The following is a 23828-nucleotide window of genomic DNA, read 5'->3' on the forward strand; positions in this document are numbered from 1 at the left end:
CCTCTTTGCAACGCGAATGAGGCTGAAGGCTGTTGGTCACTGGGGCCTAGGCAGGGCTTGGTGACAACCAAAGATTGAGGAAGGTGGGAAAGGATAACTCCAGCTGCACATGGATGGGCAAAGAGCCTGATTTGGGGGGAGGTTCCCACATCTTCAGGGGTTAAAAACATGATGGAAGAAGCTCCCCATTGTCCATACTTGGTTTTGGCCACGCTGGCACAGCAAACGCCTCTTATCCTCCGTGGACCACTGTAAAACCAACTGCAAGGATGCTTGTGTGCAAGATGCTCCGTGCAAGATGCATCCCCCTGGGACATGGGGCATGAGCCTGTTTCACCTTAAATACATCTGAAAGAAAGGAAAAAAAAAACAAAAACAAAACACCCCCAACCTGTTCTAACCCTTCAAAGTAGCAAAAATCCCCATTTTAAGTCCAAAAACACCCCCGTGCAAGCTCTCTGAAGCCAGCGGTCTGCCCCAAGCCCCTTGCAGCTCCCCGCAGGCAGCATCTTTCAGAGAATAACCAAAAACCTTTTTACTAAACCAGAGCCCTGGGGTTTTATATATTCATTTTTATCAGCAGAGTCATTCAAGGGACCCTTCTGCTTAATAGCGGTTTGCTGGGAGTTTGCAAACACCGCCTGCAACAAGCTCACCGGCTGCCCTGGCACGTTAGCACCCGGGCAAGATAATGAGGCTGGAGGAAGGGATCCTTGCAGGGAATACCAAGAAGAAAAAAGGGAAATAATAAATTAAAATCTTAAAATAATAATAAGCTTAGGAAGATGAGTCTTGGTACAGGACATGCATCCCCAGCTTGGATGAGGGGGAGCAGGCTCAAGCCTTGTAAAATGCGTCTTCTAAAGGGCACTAGCGCAGAAATATTTGCATTTAATGCACTAAAGGCATTTGGTGATGAAAACAAAGACTTGCCACATGTGCATAGGAGAAAGTGGTGGCCCTGACCAGGGCTGTCCCTAAATGAGGCGAGATTGGGGTCAGACCACACTTGGGTTAATAGTGTGGCTCATTAAGGCAGCAGCAACGAGACCCCTTGGCTTTGAGGGTTCCCTTCTCCTTTCGAGAACGTATTACCCACTGTTAGCAGGCAGCGTGAGAAACATCTTCATTAGCTAAATGATGTTAATTTGGGATGAGGAGGAAATGGCGAGGAAACACCTACAGCACCATCTTCAAAAGCGGCAGCATGGGTTAATGCAACATCCTCATTTTGGGGGGTATTTTAAATGAAAGTTTAGCTGAGGTGGCCAGCGTGGGCTGGAGAGCCTGGAAGGATGGCCTCTGGGGTCCCATAAATTGTTTTCATAATGTCCCCTTGCCAAATAAAGTGCAAACGCCCCTGTTGGTGTTACATTCAGCGTTGCAATAAATAAATATATGCATTTTTTTGACGGTGCAGTTGCAATCCCAGTGCATGGCAACTCCCTACCATGCCACGGGGTGATACCCCTTGAGAACCAGCTGCCTTCTGGCACGCTGACCCCAAAGGTGGTAAAATTGCAAAGGAAAACAGGAAAAAAGGGTGGAAAAAGCCACGAGCTCCTTGACACCCTTCCCGTGGGCACTACTGATACTCGCAAGGATCCTCGTGGTCCTTCGGCTTCTCTGGAGACTTGGCCACTCTCTTCGTGCTGTTTCATGCAGCTGAGACGGGGAGGAAAATTTAATCAGAAAAGACTTTAAGGGCAAAGAAAGAAAGAGGCAGCAAAGCCCATTTGATGGCTAATTAGAAAAATACTCAGAAATTGGCGCAAGGCGGATAATCTTCACTCCCCGGCAGCAGGAGCCACGCCGCCCCATTTCAAGGTTGAGCGGGCGGGAATATCAATCTGATAATTGTAATGCTACAAATGAAAATCAAATTGAAGCCAGTTAGAGGATCGCATTATAAATTGATTTAGTCCTCGGACAAGTTTCCACCTCCCTGGCCCCGGGTTTCTCCGCTGCGGATGGAGAGAGCTCTGGGTACCAGAGATGCAGGTGGCTGGCTCCATCCTTCTGCCCATTTGCCATCCATCCCACACCATTCCTGCAGGGGAAAAAAGGGCATTTTGGGGTTTCCTATTAATTTTTGAGGATGTGCAGCTCCAAGGGGGTCTATTAACTCCTTGGGATACTGCTGCTAAAGCAACAGAAAGAAAACATTTGCACCCAAAGCCAAACCCAGTTACAAAATACTGCAAGGATACACACCGATTGCTACAGGATTTATTTCCACACTCCCAAGATTTCCTTTCCTCTGGAAACCACACGTACTCAGCTCACAAAAACGGGGGATTTTTGTACCAAACCTCCTCAATTCACAGTCCAAAAAATGGCTATTTCAGTAAAAGCCCCGTTTCGGCGCAGCCGGCAACCACTGAGTGCTCTCACCACTATTTCTGCATCTCCAAGAGCCCAACATATACAGATTCCTTCTTTAGACAGGTAATACTACATCTATATATTTTTTTTATATAAAGATAGATTTGTATAAAGATAGGTTCACATGCAGACACCTTCGGCCAAAGAGCCAGCAGCTCCAAAGCTCACAGGGAGGTCACCGTTCCTGCCGATAAAAACTCCCCTCTCTGTAGGAGTAAGTCAGCAAGGAGGGAAGGGATGGAAGGAGTTAACAGGATTCAGGCAGCTCCTGCCCTGAGCCTCAAACAAGAGTAAAGGAGGAGAACAGGGAAGAAAACAGGTGCTGACTGCCAGACTGTTAGACCGGAGAGGAGCCTGTTAGACAGTTAGATGCGAGAGGAGCACAAGCCGGCAGGGCAGGACCACCGCCAGCAGCTTTTGGGTGTTTTTTTTGATGTAGGTGCCAGGTGAAGTGGGGGTCCCGGGGTGCTACAGCATCAGTGGGACCTGCCAGATGAGCAGGGTCTTGGCAGCATCACCACCCTGGTGCGGCGGTTCGGCGTTGAAGTTCCGGTAACCCCGACCCCCCGAAATGATGCCCACTGAGGAGATCTCCTTGCGCGGGGCGTCACGGGCACAGGGTCGGCTCCGCACCCAGATGTCAGGGTCGCCGTCCACCTCGTAGATGGAGCCGTCCTCCTCTGTGTGCTCCGGCGTGTCGTCGATCGGCGCTTCCCGCACCGACAGCAGCTGCCCGGGGAGGTGGGAGGTGGATCGGAGGCGATATTGTAATAAAATCCCTTTATTTCTCATTTCCCGAGACGGGCGGTCATCCAGTTGGGGGGGTTTCTCTTCTTCACCCTCCTCTTCCTTCTCCTGGTCGCTGTTCAATACGTCGGGTGCCAGAGTGCTCAACGCCAGCGCCAAAAACTGCACGGGGCCACCATGCCCGTTGAGGGACACCATGCCTTTTCCTGGCGAAAAAAAAAAAAGAGGGAGTTTTGCTAAGAACGAGCCCAAAAATAAGGTTGTGTCCAGGTAGGGAGGGTTTTTTTGGGTGCTCACCGGTGACTTTGGGGATGCCCTCCAAGCGGGGCACGGGCAGCATCACGATGACGCCCTGGTCGGTGCCGACCCAGAGCGAACCCTGGCAGATGAGGAGGCTGGTGACACGGACGTCTTTTTGATCTGCGAGAGGGGTGGGGGGAAAAAAAAAATAAAAAGCGGGTGAGGGATGAATTTGTAGCAGCATCTTCCCAGGGAATGCAGCGCCGGTGGATTTTTCACAAGGAGCACGCTCCCCCGAAAACCACGCAGCACCTTCTCCCTTCGCAGGAAGGCCTCCATGCCAGGGAGAGCGCTACAAATATAAATAAATAAAAAGAGAAGCGATAAAAAAAAAAGTGGGACTTCTAATGGCAAATGAATATTTTATCGCCGAGACTTAGCGCTGCGCGGCGTTGGACTCGGCGAAGCAATATATCTGCGGAGATGCAACTCGGGTTTCTCCGGGAGGGCTTTATTAATGACCTGTCAAGTTAAAAAGGATGAGGGAGCGCGAGTTCAAAAACGCATTAATACCCAACGCTCACTCGCCCAGGAAGAAAAGGAAGTGATAAATATTTTAACATGCCCTAAAAAAAAAAAAAGGAAGAGAAAGCGACTTACATGAGTATCGTGCTTATAACTAATTACACAATTATGTCGCTCTGTGGCTGGAACAAGGAGGGGGACAACCCTGCAAGCCCAGGGTGGATAAGAGCTGGGTGGGTGGACGTGGCTGGGAGCTGGTGCTGGACGGTAGGGTGGGGAAAAAAGGGGTGCAGGGGGCAACGGCAGTGGGGTGCGCGCGGGCAGAGGTGCAAGGACGCACACACAGCGCAAGGACGGGGTGTACGGCTGCGTGCAAGGATGCAGGGGTGCAAAGATGGGGTGCATGGATGCATGTGCAAGGATAAGGTGCACGCACAGGAGCCCAGGTGCAAAGACGGGACGCACAGGTGCACGCGTGGGGATGAAGATGGGGATGAAGACGGGCGCGAGGATGCGGCGCAAGGATGCGCACGCAGCGCAAAGACGGGGCGCAAGGACGGGGTGCGTGGATGCACGCGCACGCGCAAGGACGGGGTGTACAGATAAGGCGCACGCATGGGAGCGCAGCTACTAAGACGGGACGATGGGATGCATGCACGGGTGCGAAGACGCCACCAGCTCCATCTGCAACAAGGAGAGACCCCAGAGGTCCAAGCTCAGCCCTTCCACCCCCAACCAGATCAATGCCTTGCAGCGTTTCTCTGCAAATCAGCACAGCCATAAAGCCAAGCGACACGTCTGTGGGGCGATGCCCCAACTGGCTCGGGAACTGCAATTAAGAGCCCGGGGGAAAGAGGAGCTCACCCGGGAGGACAGACGTGGTCCTGGTGGCGATGTTGATCTCCTGCAGATGCTCCAGCGTCTCGGTGTGGAAGAGGTGGATGGAGGAGCCCGAGGAAAAGGCCATCCAGACCCCGCTGCCCGCCTTGATCATGTGTGTGACGCTGGCCTCTGCGTCCGGGTGGGCCTCAAAGGTTTGCTACCAAAAGGGGAATCGCAAAAAAGGGGAAAAAAAAAAAAAAAAAAAATCAAAAAAATCAAAGGATTGCTCCCTAAAATCACTGCTAGCTCTCTCCAGTAGCTGCTGCAGGGGGAGGGGACCAGAGTGACCTCGAGGTCCCATCCCTCCCCCGCAGCTCTGGCTTTGGCAGAGGATACAGAAACCAGCCCGTCTCCAAACCCCTCTTGGGGTCTTTTTGGATATCACCACAGCCTTTCCCACCCTTCCAGGGTTATTTCTTCTTTAAAAGACTCATCTCCCAGACTAGAGGCACCTGCAAAACCCATCCCAAGATGGGATGAGACCTTTCTGCTTCCCTCCAATCCCAAAAATCAGCGATCAAAGGCTCGGCCCCCTTGCAAGAGCTATTCAGGGATCACGGACTGGTCCATCTACTTCCCAGGCTCCCCGCTGGAGCATTTCCCTGTCAGACACAGGATGCAAACTGCAGGGCAAACTCCTTTTTGCATCCAAAACATTGCCCCTGCTGCAGATTTCCTAAAATAAAACCTCATATTAGCATCGAAGCATTAAATCACCGGGGGAGAAACCTGCACGCAGCAACTTTGCCTTCATTTCTCCTATGGCTTTGAAACCTTTTTTTTTTTTTTAAACCTCAGAATTTGATTTATATTAAAAAAAAAAAAAAAGAGGAGTGGGTATTGATCGCCTTCAGCATAGAGCATCCCCCCAAAAAAACTAGCACAAAATGAGGGTGGATAGAGACTTTTAGGTGCTGCCCAGCCCACGTGGGATTTATTCCCTGATGGTTTATTCCCAAGTCACCGGTCCCCTCCAGACAGACCCAAGACCCTATTACACAGCTCTCTATCAAATACTATTTATACCATCCCCCAGCATCCCCACCCCCCCTTTTTTTTTTTCCTCCCCCATTTCTTCTGCAAGAAATTCCCACCCGGCTTCTGTCATAAATAAAATCGGAGATGGAAAACGAATCCAGTCCCTGATGCATTATTCATCCCTGGCACCGCCGTTAGGCTGGATTTACGACAGCTAATACATGCAAACTAAGTTTGGGCACTAAATGTGAAAATTAAAGGTGGGAGAAAGGGGTTTTTTAAAGAAAAAAGCAACTATTCAGCATTCCCTGTTTATGCAGCTGCGGGAGACATCTCAACATCCTCCCTCCTGTGACCCAGTACGAGAGGGACACAAAAAGCGATGAAAAGTAGCAATAAAAGGGTTTTTTCAGGCATTGCGCAGGCAGGGACGTGCCCATGCATCCTTTGGGGCTCAAACCAGCGTGACACCCCCAAAGCCACCACTGCATCCCCCCGTGGACACAGCACAGGGGCAGGTGGGTCTCGGCGATGCTCCCTACCTGGATGCAGAGGCTGGTGGCATCGAGGATGGTGACCTGGTTGGCACAGCTGGCCCAGAGGGTCTCATCCACCACCAGGAGGGCTCGCACGGGGCCGGTACCCGCGACCAGGCAGGTGTGCTTCTCCACCGGGTCCCACGGCCCCACTAGACCAAAGATGCCGGGATGGAGAGCGGGAAAAAGGTGCTCAGCAAAAAGAAAAAGCATCTTTTGATGCAGCTGAAACCACCCTACATGGCTGCTGGGGTCAGCTGCAAACCCCTCGTGTCCCCATTGTCACCTCAGATGCTTCCGAGCATCTCAATGCCACAACCAAAAGGATGGGGGAAGCTCACACCCCCAAGCTTCAACCCCCCAAAGCCACTTTGCCCCCACACAAACGGCTTTTTAGCAGCAAACCACCAGTAACCCGCAACTCTCAGGCACGTTTCTTGCTGGGAAAGCCAAAAAATTGCCCACCCACCCCCCTTTTTTTTTTAATATTTATTTGTTTTTGAAGTGACACTCCAGAGCCAATTCATCCAGGGCCGATTGGGAGTGTCTCTGTGAACAGCATCCAGTCTGGATTTGGATGAATTCGCCACTGAGCAGCTTCAACAGATAATCGCTCTCCTTTTCTTATTTCCAATGTATTTTTTTTTTTTTTTTAAATTAAACCACAGGATCTGAGGGATAAAAGAGCCCTTTGGGCACTTGGACCTCTGCTCCCATCAGCAGGAGCTTGCAACTGAGCTGTCTTTCAGAAAATCCTAATTTTCCTGTTAGAAAAAAAAGCTATTTTGGGCAAGCTTTTTCCTTCCAAAAAGATGGGGATAAGATTAAAAACCCCACCCTCCATCCCTGCCAGTGGCTTGCTGCCCTCAATGGGCATTTATGCAATCGAGATTAAATTAAAGCCACTTTATTAATTGGCTTGCACAGTTGCTATAAAGGTGGGAAATGGGATGCACAGCACCCCAAAGTGCAGTTTCAGTGGCTTTACTGGCTGCAGGTTGACTTGGGTGCTGCTCGCTGCAGGTTCTCTCAGAGCAAATGAGGGGTTTTCTCCAAAAATAGGCCAATGCAACACATTATTTGAGGCTCTTTCCTACCCTCTAGTGATGAAGCAAAGGTATTTAACAGCCCAGGCGAGGAAGTCCCAAGGGTGGAGGCTCTCAGCCAGCTGCAGCCTTGGCCCGAGTTGGAGCCAGGGAAAATAAACCCAAAACTAAGCTAATAAAGGAGAGGGGTTTTGCGTGGATGGGCTTTTGCGCGGAGGGGTCAGCTCGGTTCATAGCACCAAAAAGGTGATTTTTATTTTTTTTTTGAAGCCAAAAGCTCAAAGTCCTTGTGCATCCCAGCTTTGGACCCTTCCCACAGCCCCCAAGTGCAACCACCCTCCGGAGCAAACCCTTCGCTGCAGTATCAACCCCTCGCCGGGACTGTTTGCCACACGTTTTCCCCCCAAACCCAGCCCCTCTTGCGTTCATCCTGCCAATGCAAAATTGCATTTTTCCCCCTCCCTCCCTGGGCTGCAAGGGGAGGAATGAAATAGCGGGGGGGAGAAAAAATTTAAAATGGAGATTTATCACCATTTTAGCAGCCAGCGTATCTCGGTGGTGTGAAGAACCTCCTGCTCCGTGGGGTTTTAGGGTGACCCACCAAAAAAAGCAGGCACAGGGGTGCCCTCACCGTTGCTCCTGGCGTAGGCGGCCACGGTCCCATCCTGCAACCCCGCAAACAGGTACTCAGGGCTGTGCCTCAAGCAGAGGACGGGCTGCATGCCCGGGCTTTTGAAGGTCCACAAGAACTGCGCCCCCGTGTCCACGCTGCTGTAGACGGTGATGCTGGCGAGGGAACACGGGGGAGAGGGAGGAGATGACGCCAGTGCTTCAAGGTCCGTGGTGCTGGCGACTGCACCAAAGGACGGACGCAGAAGATGCGGGCTCACCTGCCATCCTGTAACCCCAAGCACACGGTGGGCTTTTGGGTGGTCAGCTGGGGCTCCTGGGTGCTCACGGGTTCCTCCTCACCCACCTCGGGGATGTACTCCATGCACAGCACCGGCGAATCCACCAGGAGGCACCTCACCATCTGCGGCACGGCGTGGTTGAGAGAGAAGACGTGCACCTGCCCCCCTGCATATTCCCAGTTGCTCCCAACCTGTGGGGACCAGATGACGGGTGTTAGCACCAGCCACGAGCACTGGCGAGGGGGTTTGCGGCCAGCGGCACCCAAACCTGGTGGGTTTCGCCCCATTTTGGCGTTGTTTTGCTCACCCAGAGGTAGCCCTGCGGCAGCGAGGTGCTGGCGGCGAAGCCCAGCAGCAAGGACTGCACGGGGTTGTGCACTGCGGTGACAAACTGGGGGAGAAACCAGGGTATGGAGGGGTCCATAACACCCCCAAAGTACCCCAATGCATTCAGGGTATTGGTGCACACCCCAAAAATCAGGATCCAGCCACAGCCCAGCTTGTATTTTCAGTTTTCCAGGGTGGATTGCACCAATTGCTGCCTTCTCAACCAGCTTGGCCAGCCCATCCAGCCCATCCACGGTGGGATTTCTGCCTTTATTCCCCAAAATGATGCATGTAAAGCGGAAGGAGGTAGTGGGGGGGTTAGGGAAGAGGTTGGCCATCGCTCTTACCTGCATACTGCGGGCATTGATGCGGAAGACAGGCATGCGGCAGGTGAGGATGGGGCACCAGAAAGGAGCTTTGCTCTTCTTGTCTTTGTCAAGACAGATCCAGCCCGGCTGGTTCTCCTCCCCTGCGGTGAGCAGAGGAGATTGAGGATGGCCAAGACACCCTCCAGCATCCCTCCCCAGTGGGACCCCAAAATTAGTAATCTGAAGTGCAGGGCTCTCATCTCCAACCCCAAACCAGCATTATCTGCAGACCTGGGGTACATCTCACCCCTTTCCTCCAAACTATTGCACCCCACCACAGCATGGAGCCAAGCAACCACCTCAACCAGCCACAAAAAAACAGATTTTATATATATTTATATAAAAGGGAAAAAAAAATACACCCTAATGTGTTTCTTCACATTAGCCTTTAATGTTTTTTCATTTCTAACTCAGGGATACAGGATTATCCCCTAGGCATCACAGATTAAAACAAAACAAAAGCTCATAAACTGTTAAAAACAGGAGAATAAAAAAATCATTCCAGCCCAGGGGGATCTGAGCACTCAAATAGGATTTCAAATGATTTTTTTTTTTTCTTCTTCTTCTTCTTCCATTAAACTTTTTTCTTTTTTTGCTGCAGTGGCTGGTGGAGCTAAATAGGAACAGGGCTAGGGGAGCGGCAGGAGAGATGGCTCCTCCCTTCCTTATTCATCCCATTTCACCGAAAACGGGTCAGCCCTGACACCGCCGGCACGAGAGCCAACAGAAATCTGTCACCACATGACACCATCCCAGAGATGCCACCTGGGAGCAGCAAAACACAAAGCGTTTTGAGACAGAATTACCGACTCTCATCATTTCCAGCGTGCAAACCTCCGAAATGTTCTCCATTACCTTGCTCTGAATATTTTCCCCTGCCCTGTTTTGTATCGGGGCAAAGCAAACCCCCTCTCCCGCTCCCAAATTTGGCTTTTCAAAGCGAGGGTGATGGCAAGCAACACGCCACGGGGCTACTCACGCAATCCTATCTCGGCCAAGTGCAGGCGGTTCACCCAGGAGATCTTGCTCAAGGGGTTTGGCGTGATGAAGACCTTCAAGACGATGACGGGACGGCCAGACCTGCGTAGGGAAAGCATCACCAGGTCAATCTTCAGCCTCTCCTCCTCCCTGAGGTGGGAAGAGCCCCCCCATGATCTGCAAACTCACCTGCTCCCGGGCAGCCAGAGATAGAGGTGGCACTTGTTGGCATAGTGGATCTCCTCCTCCTTCATCTTCACCATCCTCTGCAGGGCCAAGCACCAGTCCTGGGCCACCGTCATGTTCAGGTTCTGGGGGAAAACTCATAAATGCCTCCAAAACAAGCCTGAATCTTCCCCAAATTTCATCCATGGGGCTCGGCAGGGTGAGGTGTCCAGCGGTCCCCCAAGGAACCACTTGGTTATTGCAAAGTGCCCAAGCTTGGTTCTACCCAAGTCATGAGTCTGACCATGCTTTGGCACGTAGATACCTGGTAGGTGCCGTGCAAGGTGCTGATGAGAAGGGTGATCTGCTCCACCACCTCCAGGTCCTCCTTCAGGTTCTGCAGCTCCTGCAAGAGCCGTGGTGGCCCCAGGTAGACTTTATCTTGGGTGGAGAAACAGAGAAATGAGGGCAAACGAAGGATGCTCCATCCCACCTCACCGAAACCAGCCCAACACCGGATCAAGCAATGGGTGCTCACTGTGGGAAGCCTGCCTGGCTGACATGCGCCTCCTGGCACCGGCGTTGTGGATGACGACGTTGTCTTCGTCATGGACATTGCTCTCCTGCCCCACCTCCACCGCCTGCACCTGCTGGAGGGGTGTGCTCCACTTCATCACATATTTGGGACCCAGGGGCACCAGTCTGCTCATTTCCAGCTGGCCTCTGCCAAGGGAAGGTGCAAAAATATACATAAATAAATGAGCAGGCGCAGTGGCTCGCTCTGCAAGCCCTTGCAAAATGCATTTTTCAAGCCAAGCCCCATTTGCAACCCCACACCATGCACCAGCTCATGCCTGCACCCCCAAACATGGGGCACGCAACCACAGCAGACCACACTCGGCACCTACCCTGGGTTCACTGGCCTGGAAGAGGGGAAAAACTATTAATAAAGAGGTATTATGGGGAACTCAAGGAATGTTTTCGCCTCTGCAGCATCAACCTCCACCAAGCCCTGAGGTCCCAGCAGGCTCTCAAACCCCGCGCCAGCTCCAGGACACCACAGAACCAGGGGATGGATGCTTTGCATGGAGGCACGCCAGAAGTGGGGGGCAAAGCACCCCCAAACCGTGTGGGTTCCCACTCTTAAACAAGGTGAGGGGGTTCTAAAAGTCTTTGGTCTAGAGATTGTAAAACCCACCCGGCCCAAAAACTGAGGTGGGGAAGGAGGAAAGTCGCTCCATCAGCCCTTTGCCAAGTGATTTTGGGGTCCAGGGCCATCAGCACGTACTTGAGGTTGACGTTGGCGCAGACCACCCTGTCGCTGAACAGGAAAAGCTTTCGCTCCTTCGACTTGATGACCTGCCCCCCGTCGCCGTACACCGTCTCCGTCACCGTCCCGCAGAGCAGAAGCTGTTGCTGCCCCGAGCTCAGCAGCTGCAAAGGGGATGGAGCAGGTGGCGGGCTCAGCTTGGGGGCTCTTGCAAGCCTCCTGCCCCAAAATTTAGGTCGTCTTTGCCTTATTGCAAGGATTTTCCTCCAACCGCGAGCATGCACAGGCCTGAGTTCTGCAGAGGTGGCCACGCAACATGCTCCGAGGCTGCATGATGCAGAAAGGCTTTGCACCCTGTATGTCCAACCACCACGAAAGAAGAGCCCTGAAAGACCCACACAGCCCTTTCGTAGCCCCTTTTGGGTCTCTTTTCATCCCCTGGCCCTAAATGCTGATCCCAGGGCTGAGCTGGCAGGTGCCTTGCTGTGGTTTTCACTGCCACGGCCATCCCCAGCCCAGGATGTGTTGCAAGAGCTTCGTTTAGGGTTTGTTTGGGTTTTTTCCCCCCACCAATAGTTGCAAAATTAGGTAGATGAGACAAAGCAGCTCATCCTTGCTTTTCCCTGGAGAGGAATTTCCCTGTGCCAGCCTCGAGATTTGCTTTTGCTCAACATCCTTTCAAACGAAACAGGGGTCCTGGCTTCCCAAAACCCCCAATGTGAAGAGGAAGATGGAAGCTGCAAAGCTCAACCACCAGTTCCAAAACTCACCCCTCACGAGGACGAGGAGGTGAAGCTGAAGGACCCACCTTGCTGAGGCTGCTGATGCTCTTGCTGAGCTGTTGGATCTCGGCAACTTGGTCTGCCAAGCGCTTCTGCTCGTTGAGCGTCTCCGCCAACGTCTCCAGCTCGGTGAGGGCCATCTGGAGGCACAGGCGGTCCGCGTGGCCCTTGGGGGTGTTTTTCAGCATGTCCTGGGGTGGAGGAAAGGGTGGGGGACAAAACCCACCCTGATAAAATCAGCCCTGTTGGGAATGCTATGACTGGGAGTGCTTTCGGCACCTCCAAAATCAAAGCTCGGAAGATGATCCTTAGGATGGTCCCCAAAGCTGCAACCAAGCTGCCAGCCCAAAAACGTGTCCCTTGCTAAACCCCTTCTTGCAGCACCCAGCCTGCAAAAATAGGGTGCAAAGCAAGGTGGGTGCAGTTACCCCTCGCGTGTACCTGCAGGAGCAGGATGAACTGAGGGAACCTCTGGATGGGCTTCACCATCAGTGCGTAGAGTGTGACCCGGTCGGCGCTGGCCATCTGCTTCTTCTGCGGGGCGGGGAGGGGGGGAAAGGCAAAAAAAGAGGAGTTTTCACCCATAACAGTGACCAGCAGCACTGTGTGCCCACATTTGGGTCCTGCTGACCTTGAGGAAGTCGAGGAAGGCAGGTTTGGTGAGACAAGCCTTCTTGATGAGGGACATAGCAGTGGTGAAGTTGTTGACGTAGTCGCTGTAGACATCCAGCACCATCGACTTGGAGAACTGGGGAGAGGGCAGGAGAAGAGCCATGATGGCATGGGGCTCCCCCAAAAAAAGGGGGGGTGGCAAAGCGTGGGGGTGCTTGTGTATTTTTGGCGTGATGCTGAGGATGCTGGTGGTACCCCAGGAGCTGCATCACTTAAATCCTCCAACCCGCACCCGTCGCTCTCACCGAGAAGGGTCCGGGGGGGTTTTGGCAGCGGTCCCCTGACTTTTCCTCCTACCGAGGCCACGAAGAGATCCCCGATCTTCTCCACCGAGTCCCACACAGCCACACGGGAGGCGAGGGCGATCTGGAACATGGAGTGGCACTGCAGGATCTCCTTCAGGCGAAAAAACACCACCTGGCACTTCCTAGCGCTCAGCACCTTCGGCTCCATCTCCATCAGCGGATTCCTGTAATCCTGCGGGAGATGCCAGTGCATCAGTATCCCCGCAGCCCTGTGCTCCACACCCCCCCCCCCCCCAAAAAAAATAAAGGGGTTCCCCCACCTGCAGGAGGCGTTTCAGGGACTTTACATAGCTCCGCTCGCTCTGCACGATGGAGTCCAGGATGTGTCGCCGTACCACCTGCAACAACGCCGGGCATCAGCCAGGGGTCATTCCCCCTCCCCAACCCCAAATAACAGGGCTCAGGGGGGCCGAGGCGGGCACAGCTCGCTGCAGAAGTGCTGACGCGGCGGCATCGCTTTCTGCTGACTCGCCCTTTCCCCGCTTGCTCAATCATGGGACCAAGGGGAAGCCGCGCATCCCCCACCCCCCCCCCACCCTGCCCGAACCCCCAACCCACCCCACACCGACCTGCTGCGGGCTCAGCCCCTCGGGCATGGGGCCCAGCTCCGGCGGCGGGTGCTTCACGTCAGAGACGGTGACCTCCAGGAAACCCGTGTCGTCCTCCTCCTCCTCATCCCCTCCACGGGAAAAAAAACCCACAACAAAAAAACAAAACAAAAAAGGAAAAACCCCACCAATTTTAGACTGTTTTGGGTCTAAAGAAGAGCCCGTAGCCCCATCAGCTGCTTGGCTGGGGATGCGTTTGGGTCTGGAGCTACGAGCGGAGACAGACCCCAGTGTCCTCCCAGCATTGCGTGTCCCTCCCCGAGCCCCGGCCACTGTCACCAGACACCAGCATGAGTCAGGCAGCGAGCGGGGACTGAGCCAGCTCCCCACGGGGAGGGGGACAAAAAGGGTCCCCGTCCCCCAAAAGCCACCCTGGTTGGGGGATAAAGCCCCCCAGCCCTTGCTCCAAGGGTGGATGCGAGCAGAGAAAATGGGGTAAAAAGGAGCCAAAAGCAGCACGCAGAAGAAAATGGGGAAGGCAAGAAGCAAGCGCCTGCCGGCCAGCACGACAATCCCTTACCCGAGGCCGAAGCAGCCGAGGAGGAGGAGGGCGAGCGAGCCAAGACGGCGTCGCAATGCAAGGACGGCCGCTTCTTCCACATGGCCGCAACGCCCCGCTACGGCCACCCCGGCCCCATCCCCGTTCGCCTATAAATAGCTGGTAACGGGGAGGACCAGCCGGGCGGGAGGGGAGGGCGCTGGCAGCCGGGTGACCTTTTTCCTTCCCCAGTTTTGGCAGGGAGGAGCGCTGCCCTCGGCTGCTCCCCGAGCTCCTTCTCCCCAACTCCACGCCCTGGGGCTGGGATGCTCTGGAGCCCACTGGGCACGGGATGCCACCCCTCCAAGGACCCCAAAAAAAGCATTTAAGTCCCCATTTAGCGAGGTTAAGCTGCGTCAGGAACATGCAGCAAGGCTGGGACACGCACGCCAGGTCCCCTAGGCAGCCCCGGCCGAGCCACGAGGCCACCCACCGCGATCCTATCTCCCCTGTGATGCTCCAGGGAGACCCTCGAGCTCCTGCGGGCAGGCGGCTGCTTTTCCACCTCCGCCGCCCTCCTCCTCCACTCCCCATCCCCTACGTGACACTGGGAGTGTTAGGAATGCCCCCCCCCAAAAAAAAAAAAAAAAAAAAATCAGTATTTTGGGGCAGATCCTGCTCTGTGTCCACGGGAGGCACCCACGGGTGTTGGCGTAGTAGGGTTACTGTCCTCCTCCCAAAAGGATGCGGGTGCTTGGAGCAAGGAGTGAGCCAAACCGACCGAGCTTGCATGGGGATGCAAAGAGGGGAAAAAAAAAAATCAAATAGGAGCTTGAAAAGGCAGAAAAGGAATCAGCAAAAGGAAAAGCTGAAAGTAAGGATTCATAACAAATTTTTTTAAAAAATACCCTCAAAAAGGCATTTTGTGAGCTCCCAAAAGCAAGGGGGAAGGTGGGTTTTGCTGCTCACCTTGTGCTTCTTTCCGGTGCAGGAACGGCACCTTCTTCATCACCGCCATCTTGGTCTTCTCCAAACCGCCCTTGGTGCCGCTTCCGGCTGCTTTCATCAGCTGGGTCATCTGAGCAGGGGAGCGAGAGGGACCGGGGGGCTCGAGGCAGCACCAAGACCCCATTTTGGATCCAGATACAGCGATGCCATCCCCCTGGGGACGTGTCTGAGCATTGTCCCCCATTTTGGGTCCAGATACAGCGGTACCACCCTCTTGGGGACATCCCCTCCAAGCACCATCCCTCATTCTGGGTCCAGATACAGCGGTACCACCCTCTTGGGGACATCGCCTCCAAGCACCATCCCCCATTTCGGATCCGGAGACAGCTGTACCATCCCCTTGGGGACATCCTCTCTGAGCATCATATCCCTATTTTCCCACGCAGCCTGACAGGAAGGAAGAGGAGGCACGTGCCCGAGGAAGAAGGATGCTCCAGCATCTTTCCTCCCCCCGCAGGGACACGGCCGCGGGCAAGCAGGCGCGGGCAAAGCGGGAGCATGCAGCGAAAGCAAAGAGGAGGGAGGGAAGGGAGGTGCAAGCGCATCCATCCCCTCCTCGCGGCCAGAGTGTCATGTGTGCAAGAGCAAAAGGTGGGGGGTGTTGGCCTTTCATACCTCAAATTGCAGCATTTTGAGCCCAAGCTGACATCGGTGTCACCTTCCCAGCCCAAACTGGCCGAAAAGTACCAGCCCGGGCTGGGAAAAGGCTTTGCACTTAGTTTCTACACCTCCCAAGAATCTCCTTCCCCACCTGATTTCCACCCCATATCGGGGGGAAAAAAAAACCCACAACTTTCTCGGATCCATCTATCCCACGGGCAACCTCGTTTTGTCCAAACGCCCCTTGAAAAAAAACAAAACAAACGCCCAAAAGCAAATGGTTTGGGCAGCTGCAAGACAGATGGACATGAGAGGCAGCTTTGTGATGCTTGACTCCATTTTTCTTTCTCTTCTGGGGGATAAAATGGGATGAATTCAGACTGGATAAACTCTGGGACCGGGTGAAGGGTTTTTTTTGCCCACCTTGGGAAATTTGGGGGACAAGGGACAGGGGATGGAGGAGGGACAGTACCTTCCAATCATACTTCTGCTTCAGCGCCTGCATGTCTCTCCCCCCAACTCTTAAAGCCAGGATGTCCCTCTTAGTCCTGGCATATCTCTCCTTTAGTCTATTCAGGTCTGGAGAAAGCTGAGCCCAAAGCAAACCAGGCGGGAGGAGAAGGCAGAGGAGGCGAGAGAAGGCAGAGAAGAGATCCAGGTAAGCAGCCAAAAAAAAAAAACCAAAACATAAGAGGAGGAGAAATCATCCCAAAGCAGCAACGGTACAGGGAGCATCTTCCCAAAAATCTGGCTTTGCTCGAGCGGGGAAGGGAGCAAGTGCAGGGGAAGGCAGCAGCCATGCTCCAGCAATGCCAAAATGCAAAAGGAAAGGGGGGGCGGAAGGAAATAAAATAGAAAGAAAGAAATGAAACTCCCAAAGTTTCAGGCTGGCCTGGTGACCCCAGGAACCACAACATCCTCTGCTTCAGCATCTGCGGGAGCAGCTGGGCTTGATGCTCCAGTGCTTTTACACAAGCAAACCCAGGGGAAAAAAGGGGGGGAAAAAAGAGTAAAATAATAATAATAATAAAACCTATAAATTCAAGCGTTACCTTGGGCTCGAAGGACGCTCGCTGCTTGGCTGGCTTGGCCTCCGGCTTGGTTTCCTCGCCTGAATCCTCGCTGTAGCTCTCGAACTTGCTGGAGCTCCAGCTCAAAGCCTTGCCCGCCCGCGGCCCCTCGCCGTGCTGCACCTCCTTGAGGATCAGGCTGCGCCCCGTCCCGGGGTCTGGCAAGCGACAACCACCTCCTTTTCCTTCCAGAAAAGCAATTTCCTCCCCCCAAGGACCCACAGGAGATGCCCCAAATCCTCAGGGTCTTGCAACCCCTCTGGGAACGTGTCTGCCTTCATCCCTCCCAAATCCCAGCGGTTTTCCTAGGATTATCCCCCTCCACAGCCTCTTCTAGGATGAGCTTCCTCATCCTAGTGTGTGCCTCAGTTTGCCTGGCTGGAAAATGGGCTCGTGGTCCCTGGGAAAGGGGGGTTACAGGGGGTAAGGTCTGTCCCTACCGTCCTGCTCGGCACTGAGGGTTTCACAGGGGACTTCGTCATAGATCACAACGTCCTCCACCGCTGGGAACTCGAAGCGCTCACCTTTGGGGAGGGGGAACAAAAAACCCCCCCCAGGGACCCAGATCAGCACCCCAGGATCAAGCCAGGATGGACAAATCCTTCCCAAGCCTCGGCATGAGGAGGGTTTTTTTCCTCGACATTTTAACCCACCTAGGCAATCGCTTTTTCTCTTCCAGGTCTGGGCACCGATGTTGGGGTCTCCACCAGCCACCCCCTCGCTCACCCCCACTGGCAGCCTGCGGGGAAGAGGGGTCAGGGAGCAGTCTAGGGTGCAACACACACCCCCCCCCCAGGATTTGGTGAGAATCCCCTGGGATCAGGTGCATCCAAGCCCCCCACCCTCCCCATCACCCCCCGTTCCTATTACAGGGGTTCACAAGCACAGAATAAAGCTTGTATTTGTGTCCCACCCCCCCCCCCCCCCATCACACATCTGCTTCTCCATGGATTTGGGGAGTCCCAGGTTTTTGTGTCATGATGGCTTTTCAAGTGGGTCCAAGCAACCCAAAAAAGACCCCAAAATGGCTTTTTTTAGCCTCAGTCTGTGTGCTGCTGCAGGGCAGGGGGACGCACCAGCATCGGGGAGCACGGGGAGAGGGTGCCCATCCCTGGTGAGGATCCTGCTCCTCTCACTGCACCCTGTGGATGCTCCATGGGGGAAACAAGCCCTCCTTGCAGCCAAATTTGCATCTTTTCCCCCCAAATCCGCAGTTGGGGCGAACATCAGCCCCCTTTGAACACTGCACCCAGGGGATTCCTCCATCATCTCCTCGGTTGGAGGCTGGGGGAAGCCCCCACCACCCAATTAACCACAGACCCCCCAATGTTACTCAAAGCCCCCCCAGACCCCCAGGGCTGCAGGGTGCACCCCAAAGACCCTGGGGCTCTCCTGCTTGCAGCCCCTTTCGCAAGCAACGGGGAGAAGTTGGGGAAACTGAGGCACCAGGCTGCGACATGTCGAACAGGGGGGACAAACCCCAAAGCTGTGCTTTTTCCTTCAAGGGACTCAAAACCCCCCAAAAGCCCCCCAAAACCCCACGTACCCTTCCTGGGTCTCTGGCACCAGCCCTTCTGCAGACAGGAAAAGCAAAGAGAAACAGCGTTGGCACCCAGGTCCGCAGCGGTGCCACCCTGGGCACCCAAAGGGGACACGGTGGGGACATCAGAGACCCTGGGGACCCCTCGCCCATGCTTCTCACCGATGCTGGAGCTGGCAGCACGCTGACTGCAAGGGGGTGCCTGGAGAACACTTTCACCGCTCGGCTCGGCTGTCGAGTCCTTTTCCTCCTCCTCTTCCTTGCTGTCCTCAAAGCTGAAGGTTTCACCGAGGTTCTCCTCCCCGTGGGGCAGGGGGCTGGGGGTCTCCAGGGCAAGATGGTCACCTGTGAGTAGAAGCCTCGTCACTCAGTGTCCCCCCGCGGTGCTGCTGTGCCCCAGCAGGCAGAGCATCACCCCCAAGAAACTGTGAGATGCAACTGCCCTTCACGTTTCCACGACCCTGAGAGGCTCCGATGAGGATATATGGGATGCCCCCAGGTGATGCAACCCCTTTTCTGCCCCAAGGCTGGGCATCCCCCCTCCAAAAAACACCCCCTCCCCAGCTCCAGCGGGTTGACAGTACCTGCTGCAGGGTGGGTAGGCAGCTCAGACGAATCCATGGCACAGGCGGTCCGGATGCCCCGCCTGGGCCCTTCCCAGAGGCTTTCCTGCGGGAAAGAAGGACAAATGGGTTGAGAAGGGAGATCAGCCCCCCTAAATCCATCCCCGGGACAGGAGGCAACATGGGGAGACCCCAGGTATGACGGATCCAGGTCTGGCTGCTGCAAAACCTTGCAAGAAAGCAGAAAAGCTGCTCCCAGGTCCCAGTTTGCATGGTAAATCCACCCTGTGCATAGCAAATTTACCCTGTGCACAGCAAATTTACCCCGTGCACGGAAAACCCAGCCCCTCCATGGCAAATCCAGCTCCGAGCATCAAGCTTGAAGGTCTCGGAGGGTGGGAAGCGCCAAGCATCCTCCTTGCGATCGATGGTTCATCCGCTCCGGCAACCAGAGACGCCCAGCACGACGCCCCGAAAGGTCACCAAGAGGGAGAGGAAGGACAGAGCAGGGGGACCCCCATGCCCGAGGGATGATGCAGCGGGAAGAAACGACACCCGAGAGGCTGCAAAGAGCAAAACGAGGCCAAACTCTGCTAATTTGGTCCCGCTGGAAGCAGCAACTGGTGCACGACGGATGCTACCACCCTGCTCCAAAGAGCCCGTGACCCCCCCTCAATGAGCATTTCTCCCTCGCCTAGACCCTCGTTTCCCCTGGGAGGGGGATATAGGGGATGCACAGACCCAGGATGATCCCCCAAAAGAGAATCCATTTATTCCTTCTGTGCCAAAACCCCTTTGAGCTGCAGCGCAGCGTGGGGGCAATGCACCCCCCTCGTGGGTTTGCAGCAAGCCATCCAGCTCCAGGGCCATATACATATATATACGTAGGTCTAGAGCACAGCAGGAGGGAGCTGAGGCCTGGGATCACCCCCCAAATTTGCTTCTACCCCTGGACAACGAGCTATAAACCCCTTGCAATCACAGCACATGCACAAGCCAAAGCTGCAACCCCGCCAGGCTGCAAAGTGCTCAGCAATCCCCCGCCCAAAGCATCACGCTAGAACACATCTGACCCGGCCCCAGCCATCAAATTGAAAATAAACCTCTTCTTCCCCTCCTCGCCCTGCGTCCCCACCGCAAATATTCTCTTCCAGCCACTTTTGCAACGAGCCCACTTCCATAAACCCATTAATAGGGATTTATTTGGGAGGAGGACCCGGTGACGCTTATTTTTTCCTCCTTGAACTCTTTTTTTCCTGGCCCTCGAAACAGAAAGCAGTTGGCAGCCAAGGCTGCTCTCATATGTCACCTAATCTGCTTCCCATCAGCGTGGGAGCAGGCGATTCCCTTCTCTCCCCTTTTTCCACAAGCTGCAGGTTTTATCCCAATGGATGCGATGCCAACCAAGCCATAAACCCACGATAAAGCAGCCCCACCAGGAGGCATGACGGAGCTGAGGACCACAAGGGAAAAACCAACCCAAACAACCATATTTCTGCAGTGATGCCTCCAAAACAAACAAAAAAATCAAAACTCAAACCAAGGAGAAAATAACACCACCTGGGTAAAATAAACCCAGCAAAGAGATGCTGAAGGTTTTATCCAGAAACCAGTTTGCTCACTGGTTTGCTTCGCTCTTCCAGTACCCTGGTGGGTTCTGCATTCGGAGAGGGGAGCGGGAGGATGATGCGCGGCCGGGCCCTGCGGCTCAGTCCCGATTTTATCCCGGGGCAGGAGAAGGTCACTTCCCATTTTGACAGTTGACATAAGCTCCCACCCGCCCGATTTGTCCCAGGGCTGGTTATTTTTCCGGCTGCGAGCACCACCTGCTGCCGAGGAGAATTACCAGCTCTCCAAAACAACCCACCGTGACCTTTGATTGGGACTTTTTTTTAAAAAAAAACGCCTTATTTGGCGTAATTTTTCATAGCAAAACTGCCAGCGGGGTAGGAGCATCCCTGTAGCATCCTATGGGATGCAGGAGGAGGGACGAGCTAGTGGGGATGAGCTGGGAGATGCCCCTAAACCAGCCTGGGAGAGCAAAAAGGGGATGCAGAACAATCCGAGAAGGACGTGGGGATGCAACAGAAGCCAAGAAGAACGTCGGGATGCGACAGCACCCTCGGAAATGCGGATTTAAAGCCCAGAGGAGCCACCAGCAAACAGCTCGAGGTGGCACCATGGGGTTCAGCCCCATCTCCCTCCCAATCCCAAGATGGGGGGGGGGGAGAGCCCAAAAAACCCCCACCAAAGCTCCAGCTAAATACAGGCAGAAAAACAGGGCCATCTGCTAAGCCCAGCCCAACCCCTCGCCTAGCAAGCTGGCAACGATTTGGTTTGATTTGGGTTATTTTTAGCCCTCACGACGGAGCGACAGGTCCCAGCTGGCAGGGACAGCTGCCAGCCCCCAGGGGGGAGCCGTCCCTGGTTAAAGCATCCTCCCTTCCACCCCCTTGACCCTCTTTTTTTTCTTAAATATAGGGGTTTGCGATAAAAATAATCCCTAATATCACAGGAGGGATTTACCCTGGGAATCCCTCCTGCTCCTTGCCGCATCCCTGCCACCTTAATCCCTCCTTATAAATAACCCCGGTGCTATTTATAAGGGGTGGGAGGGGTAGAAATAAGAATTAGCTTTTGTCTCCCAAGAGTTTTCTCCTTAATAATTCCTCCAGTCAACAGTCCTGCATCCCAACTGCATTTTCCAGGTTTATTTCACCATCTGAATGATTCTTTCCCCCATCACCTTAGCCAAAAAAATATAATTAATTCAAATTATTCCCATAATCACACTAGGAAGAGCAGCATGGTCCCCAGAACACATCAAGGATGTTTTCTCCCCCAAATCCAACCCCTTAAAATAATAATAATAAAAAAAAAAAAACCTAGCAAATATTTACTGCAAGGTAAAGTTTTTTGGGTCCATGCAGCACGTTATTGTTGTTTTGAGGGCCGAGTGGTTTGTTTTCCAGTTTTCCAAGGAATTCATGGAGATTTGAAGGTGTCAGTGTGGGAATAAGGGCTCTGGTGAAGAAAAATTATCCTGATGAAGAAAAATGATCCCATGTCTTCAACACTTCCCCAAATGGGGTGTTTCGATGCAGTCGCTGTGGATGGAGGCAGCAAGAAGGGGCAGCTTGGTGAGTGGTGGGAATGAAACGATAGCAAAAGATGGGGGTTTCCCCCCTAAAAATAGGTAAAAAAAATGGATTTTTTTCCCCAAAATAAAAATAAGGGTCTTTCCCAGAAAAAAAGACAAAAGAGGGGTCTTCGCCCTGAAAAAATTCCATGAAAATTCAAGATTCAAGGCAATTTTGTGATTATATTTCAAATAAACTCTTGCCAAAAGGCATCATCTGGTAGGAAAAGCTCTTCCTGAACACGGTGTTTCCCTCTTTCACCTTGAAATGGCTCTTCTGGGCAAATATCCCACCAACATTCCAGCTAAAAACTCAAGACCCAGAAAACTGCCGCCTTTTTCCTTTTTAGTTTCCTTTTCAACATCGCCGACAAACCGGAAATAATCCATCCCTTGTCTAGCTCGCGCCATGAGAAGGGCAAATGCAGGGGAAAAAAGGGAAAAAAAAAAAAAAAATCAGTAAACCCCCAGAATTATAGCACTTAAGAAAAAAAAAAAAAAAAGCCTGTTCTGCAAAGATTTCTTGCAAAGAGACCCAAAAAGCAACGAAAAAGCCTTATTTATTGCCAAAAATCTCCCTGATTCGATGCTTATCCCAACCGCCACCTTCCAACGCCTTGCAAAGCAATTGCAAAGTTCACTCACTGCACAACTGTCCCGGAAAGGAATTTGAAGCGAGAATTTGAAGCAAAAACAACAAAAAGGCAAAAAATTGGGGTTTTTTTTGCCTATTAGTGTTTCCAGCTCAAAATTCCCACCAATTTTGGGGTTTGTTTTACTGCAAAGCTCCACATTTAATTGTTATATATTTATTTGCTTTATTGCAAAGCCTCGCTCTTTCCAAGTGAGTTTTCCTCCTGCTAGCGCTCTGGGGTCACCTTGTTTTGGCTGAAAAGCAACCAAAAAAATCAGTTATCAGGTGGTGACACCAGTGAATTTGAGCTCGCCCTCCCCAATAATTGAAATTTCTCTCCCCGTTTTGCAAACAGCTACTCAAGCACCACATAAAATAGTTTTTTCCATACCACAAACGGATTTTTTTTTTTTTTTGCTGGTATTTTGGGGTAAAACCTGTTTTTTCAACCCAGCACCTCGCTAAAACACGATTAATACATTAAAAATAAAATAATAAAGTGGTGCAGATGGGAAAAAATTACTGCAGCGCCTTCAGCCCCTTTGCAACCCTCGCAATGTGCAACGCAACCTGGCACCCCAATGCAACCAATGCCCAAAAACCAATTAAAAAAAAAAAAAAATCACTAGAAGGGGGGAAATTGCCATGATTTGCTGTCAAAATTACCCTGGAGGAAGCTCTGACCCACCCCGAAATTGCAATTTCCCACAAGTGCTGCAGATCCCAGGGAGGGGTTCGCAACCGTCGCAGAGTTTGCAAGAAAACAGGGGGGCAAATCGCCCAGGAACGGGGGTGGAAGCAGCTTGAGGCACCGATACCCACCTCCCCATTGCCGCTGCTTTTCGCTTGGATATTTAAAAGCAATTTTTAAAAATATATAATATACGTATGGATAACGAAAGCCTCGCTCGCTGGCGGCAGCCGGGAGGCGAAGGGCGACCTCCTCCCCCTGCGAGAGGATGCGATACCCTACAGACAGAGGGGTTTTTACCGAGATCTAGAGGGATTTATGGAGGGAAGATGGATTTTGCTGACCTGGGAAGGCCGCGGCTCCTCCGGCTTTGTGTCCGC

At 53.2% G+C, this 23828-nt stretch overlaps 1 protein-coding gene across 4 annotated transcripts; it reads right to left on the reverse strand.

Moving 5' to 3' along the window:
* Positions 1 to 2853: 2853 nt before the first annotated feature.
* ARHGEF10L (Rho guanine nucleotide exchange factor 10 like) lies at positions 2854 to 23828 on the reverse strand. Of its 4 annotated transcripts, none has more exons than XM_086476358.1 (28): positions 23793 to 23828; positions 19006 to 19090; positions 18584 to 18766; positions 18428 to 18455; positions 17535 to 17620; positions 17322 to 17405; positions 16864 to 17039; positions 15173 to 15281; positions 14700 to 14800; positions 13687 to 13785; positions 13378 to 13455; positions 13110 to 13289; positions 12772 to 12888; positions 12582 to 12674; positions 12167 to 12331; positions 11377 to 11522; positions 10627 to 10811; positions 10414 to 10529; positions 10113 to 10234; positions 9925 to 10025; positions 8925 to 9046; positions 8558 to 8641; positions 8230 to 8441; positions 7971 to 8125; positions 6300 to 6445; positions 4762 to 4936; positions 3430 to 3552; positions 2854 to 3338 (listed from the first exon to the last, which is right to left on the reverse strand). In XM_086476358.1, exons 2-28 carry the CDS (start codon positions 19040 to 19042, stop codon positions 2854 to 2856), a joined length of 3708 nt encoding a protein of 1235 aa, XP_086332484.1. In that variant the 5' UTR covers positions 19043 to 19090; positions 23793 to 23828. The 4 variants fall into 4 exon arrangements, with proteins under 4 accessions (XP_086332484.1, XP_086332481.1, XP_086332483.1 ...); XM_086476355.1 differs by lacking the exon at positions 23793 to 23828 and adding an exon at positions 16284 to 16400 and having other exon boundaries at positions 19006 to 19042; XM_086476357.1 differs by lacking the exons at positions 14700 to 14800; positions 23793 to 23828 and adding an exon at positions 10997 to 11011 and having other exon boundaries at positions 13687 to 13796; positions 19006 to 19042.

The sequence above is a fragment of the Leptosomus discolor genome, chromosome 20 (assembly GCF_034619465.1).
Source record: "Leptosomus discolor isolate bLepDis1 chromosome 20, bLepDis1.hap2, whole genome shotgun sequence".
NCBI classification, from domain to species: Eukaryota; Metazoa; Chordata; class Aves; order Leptosomiformes; family Leptosomidae; genus Leptosomus; species Leptosomus discolor.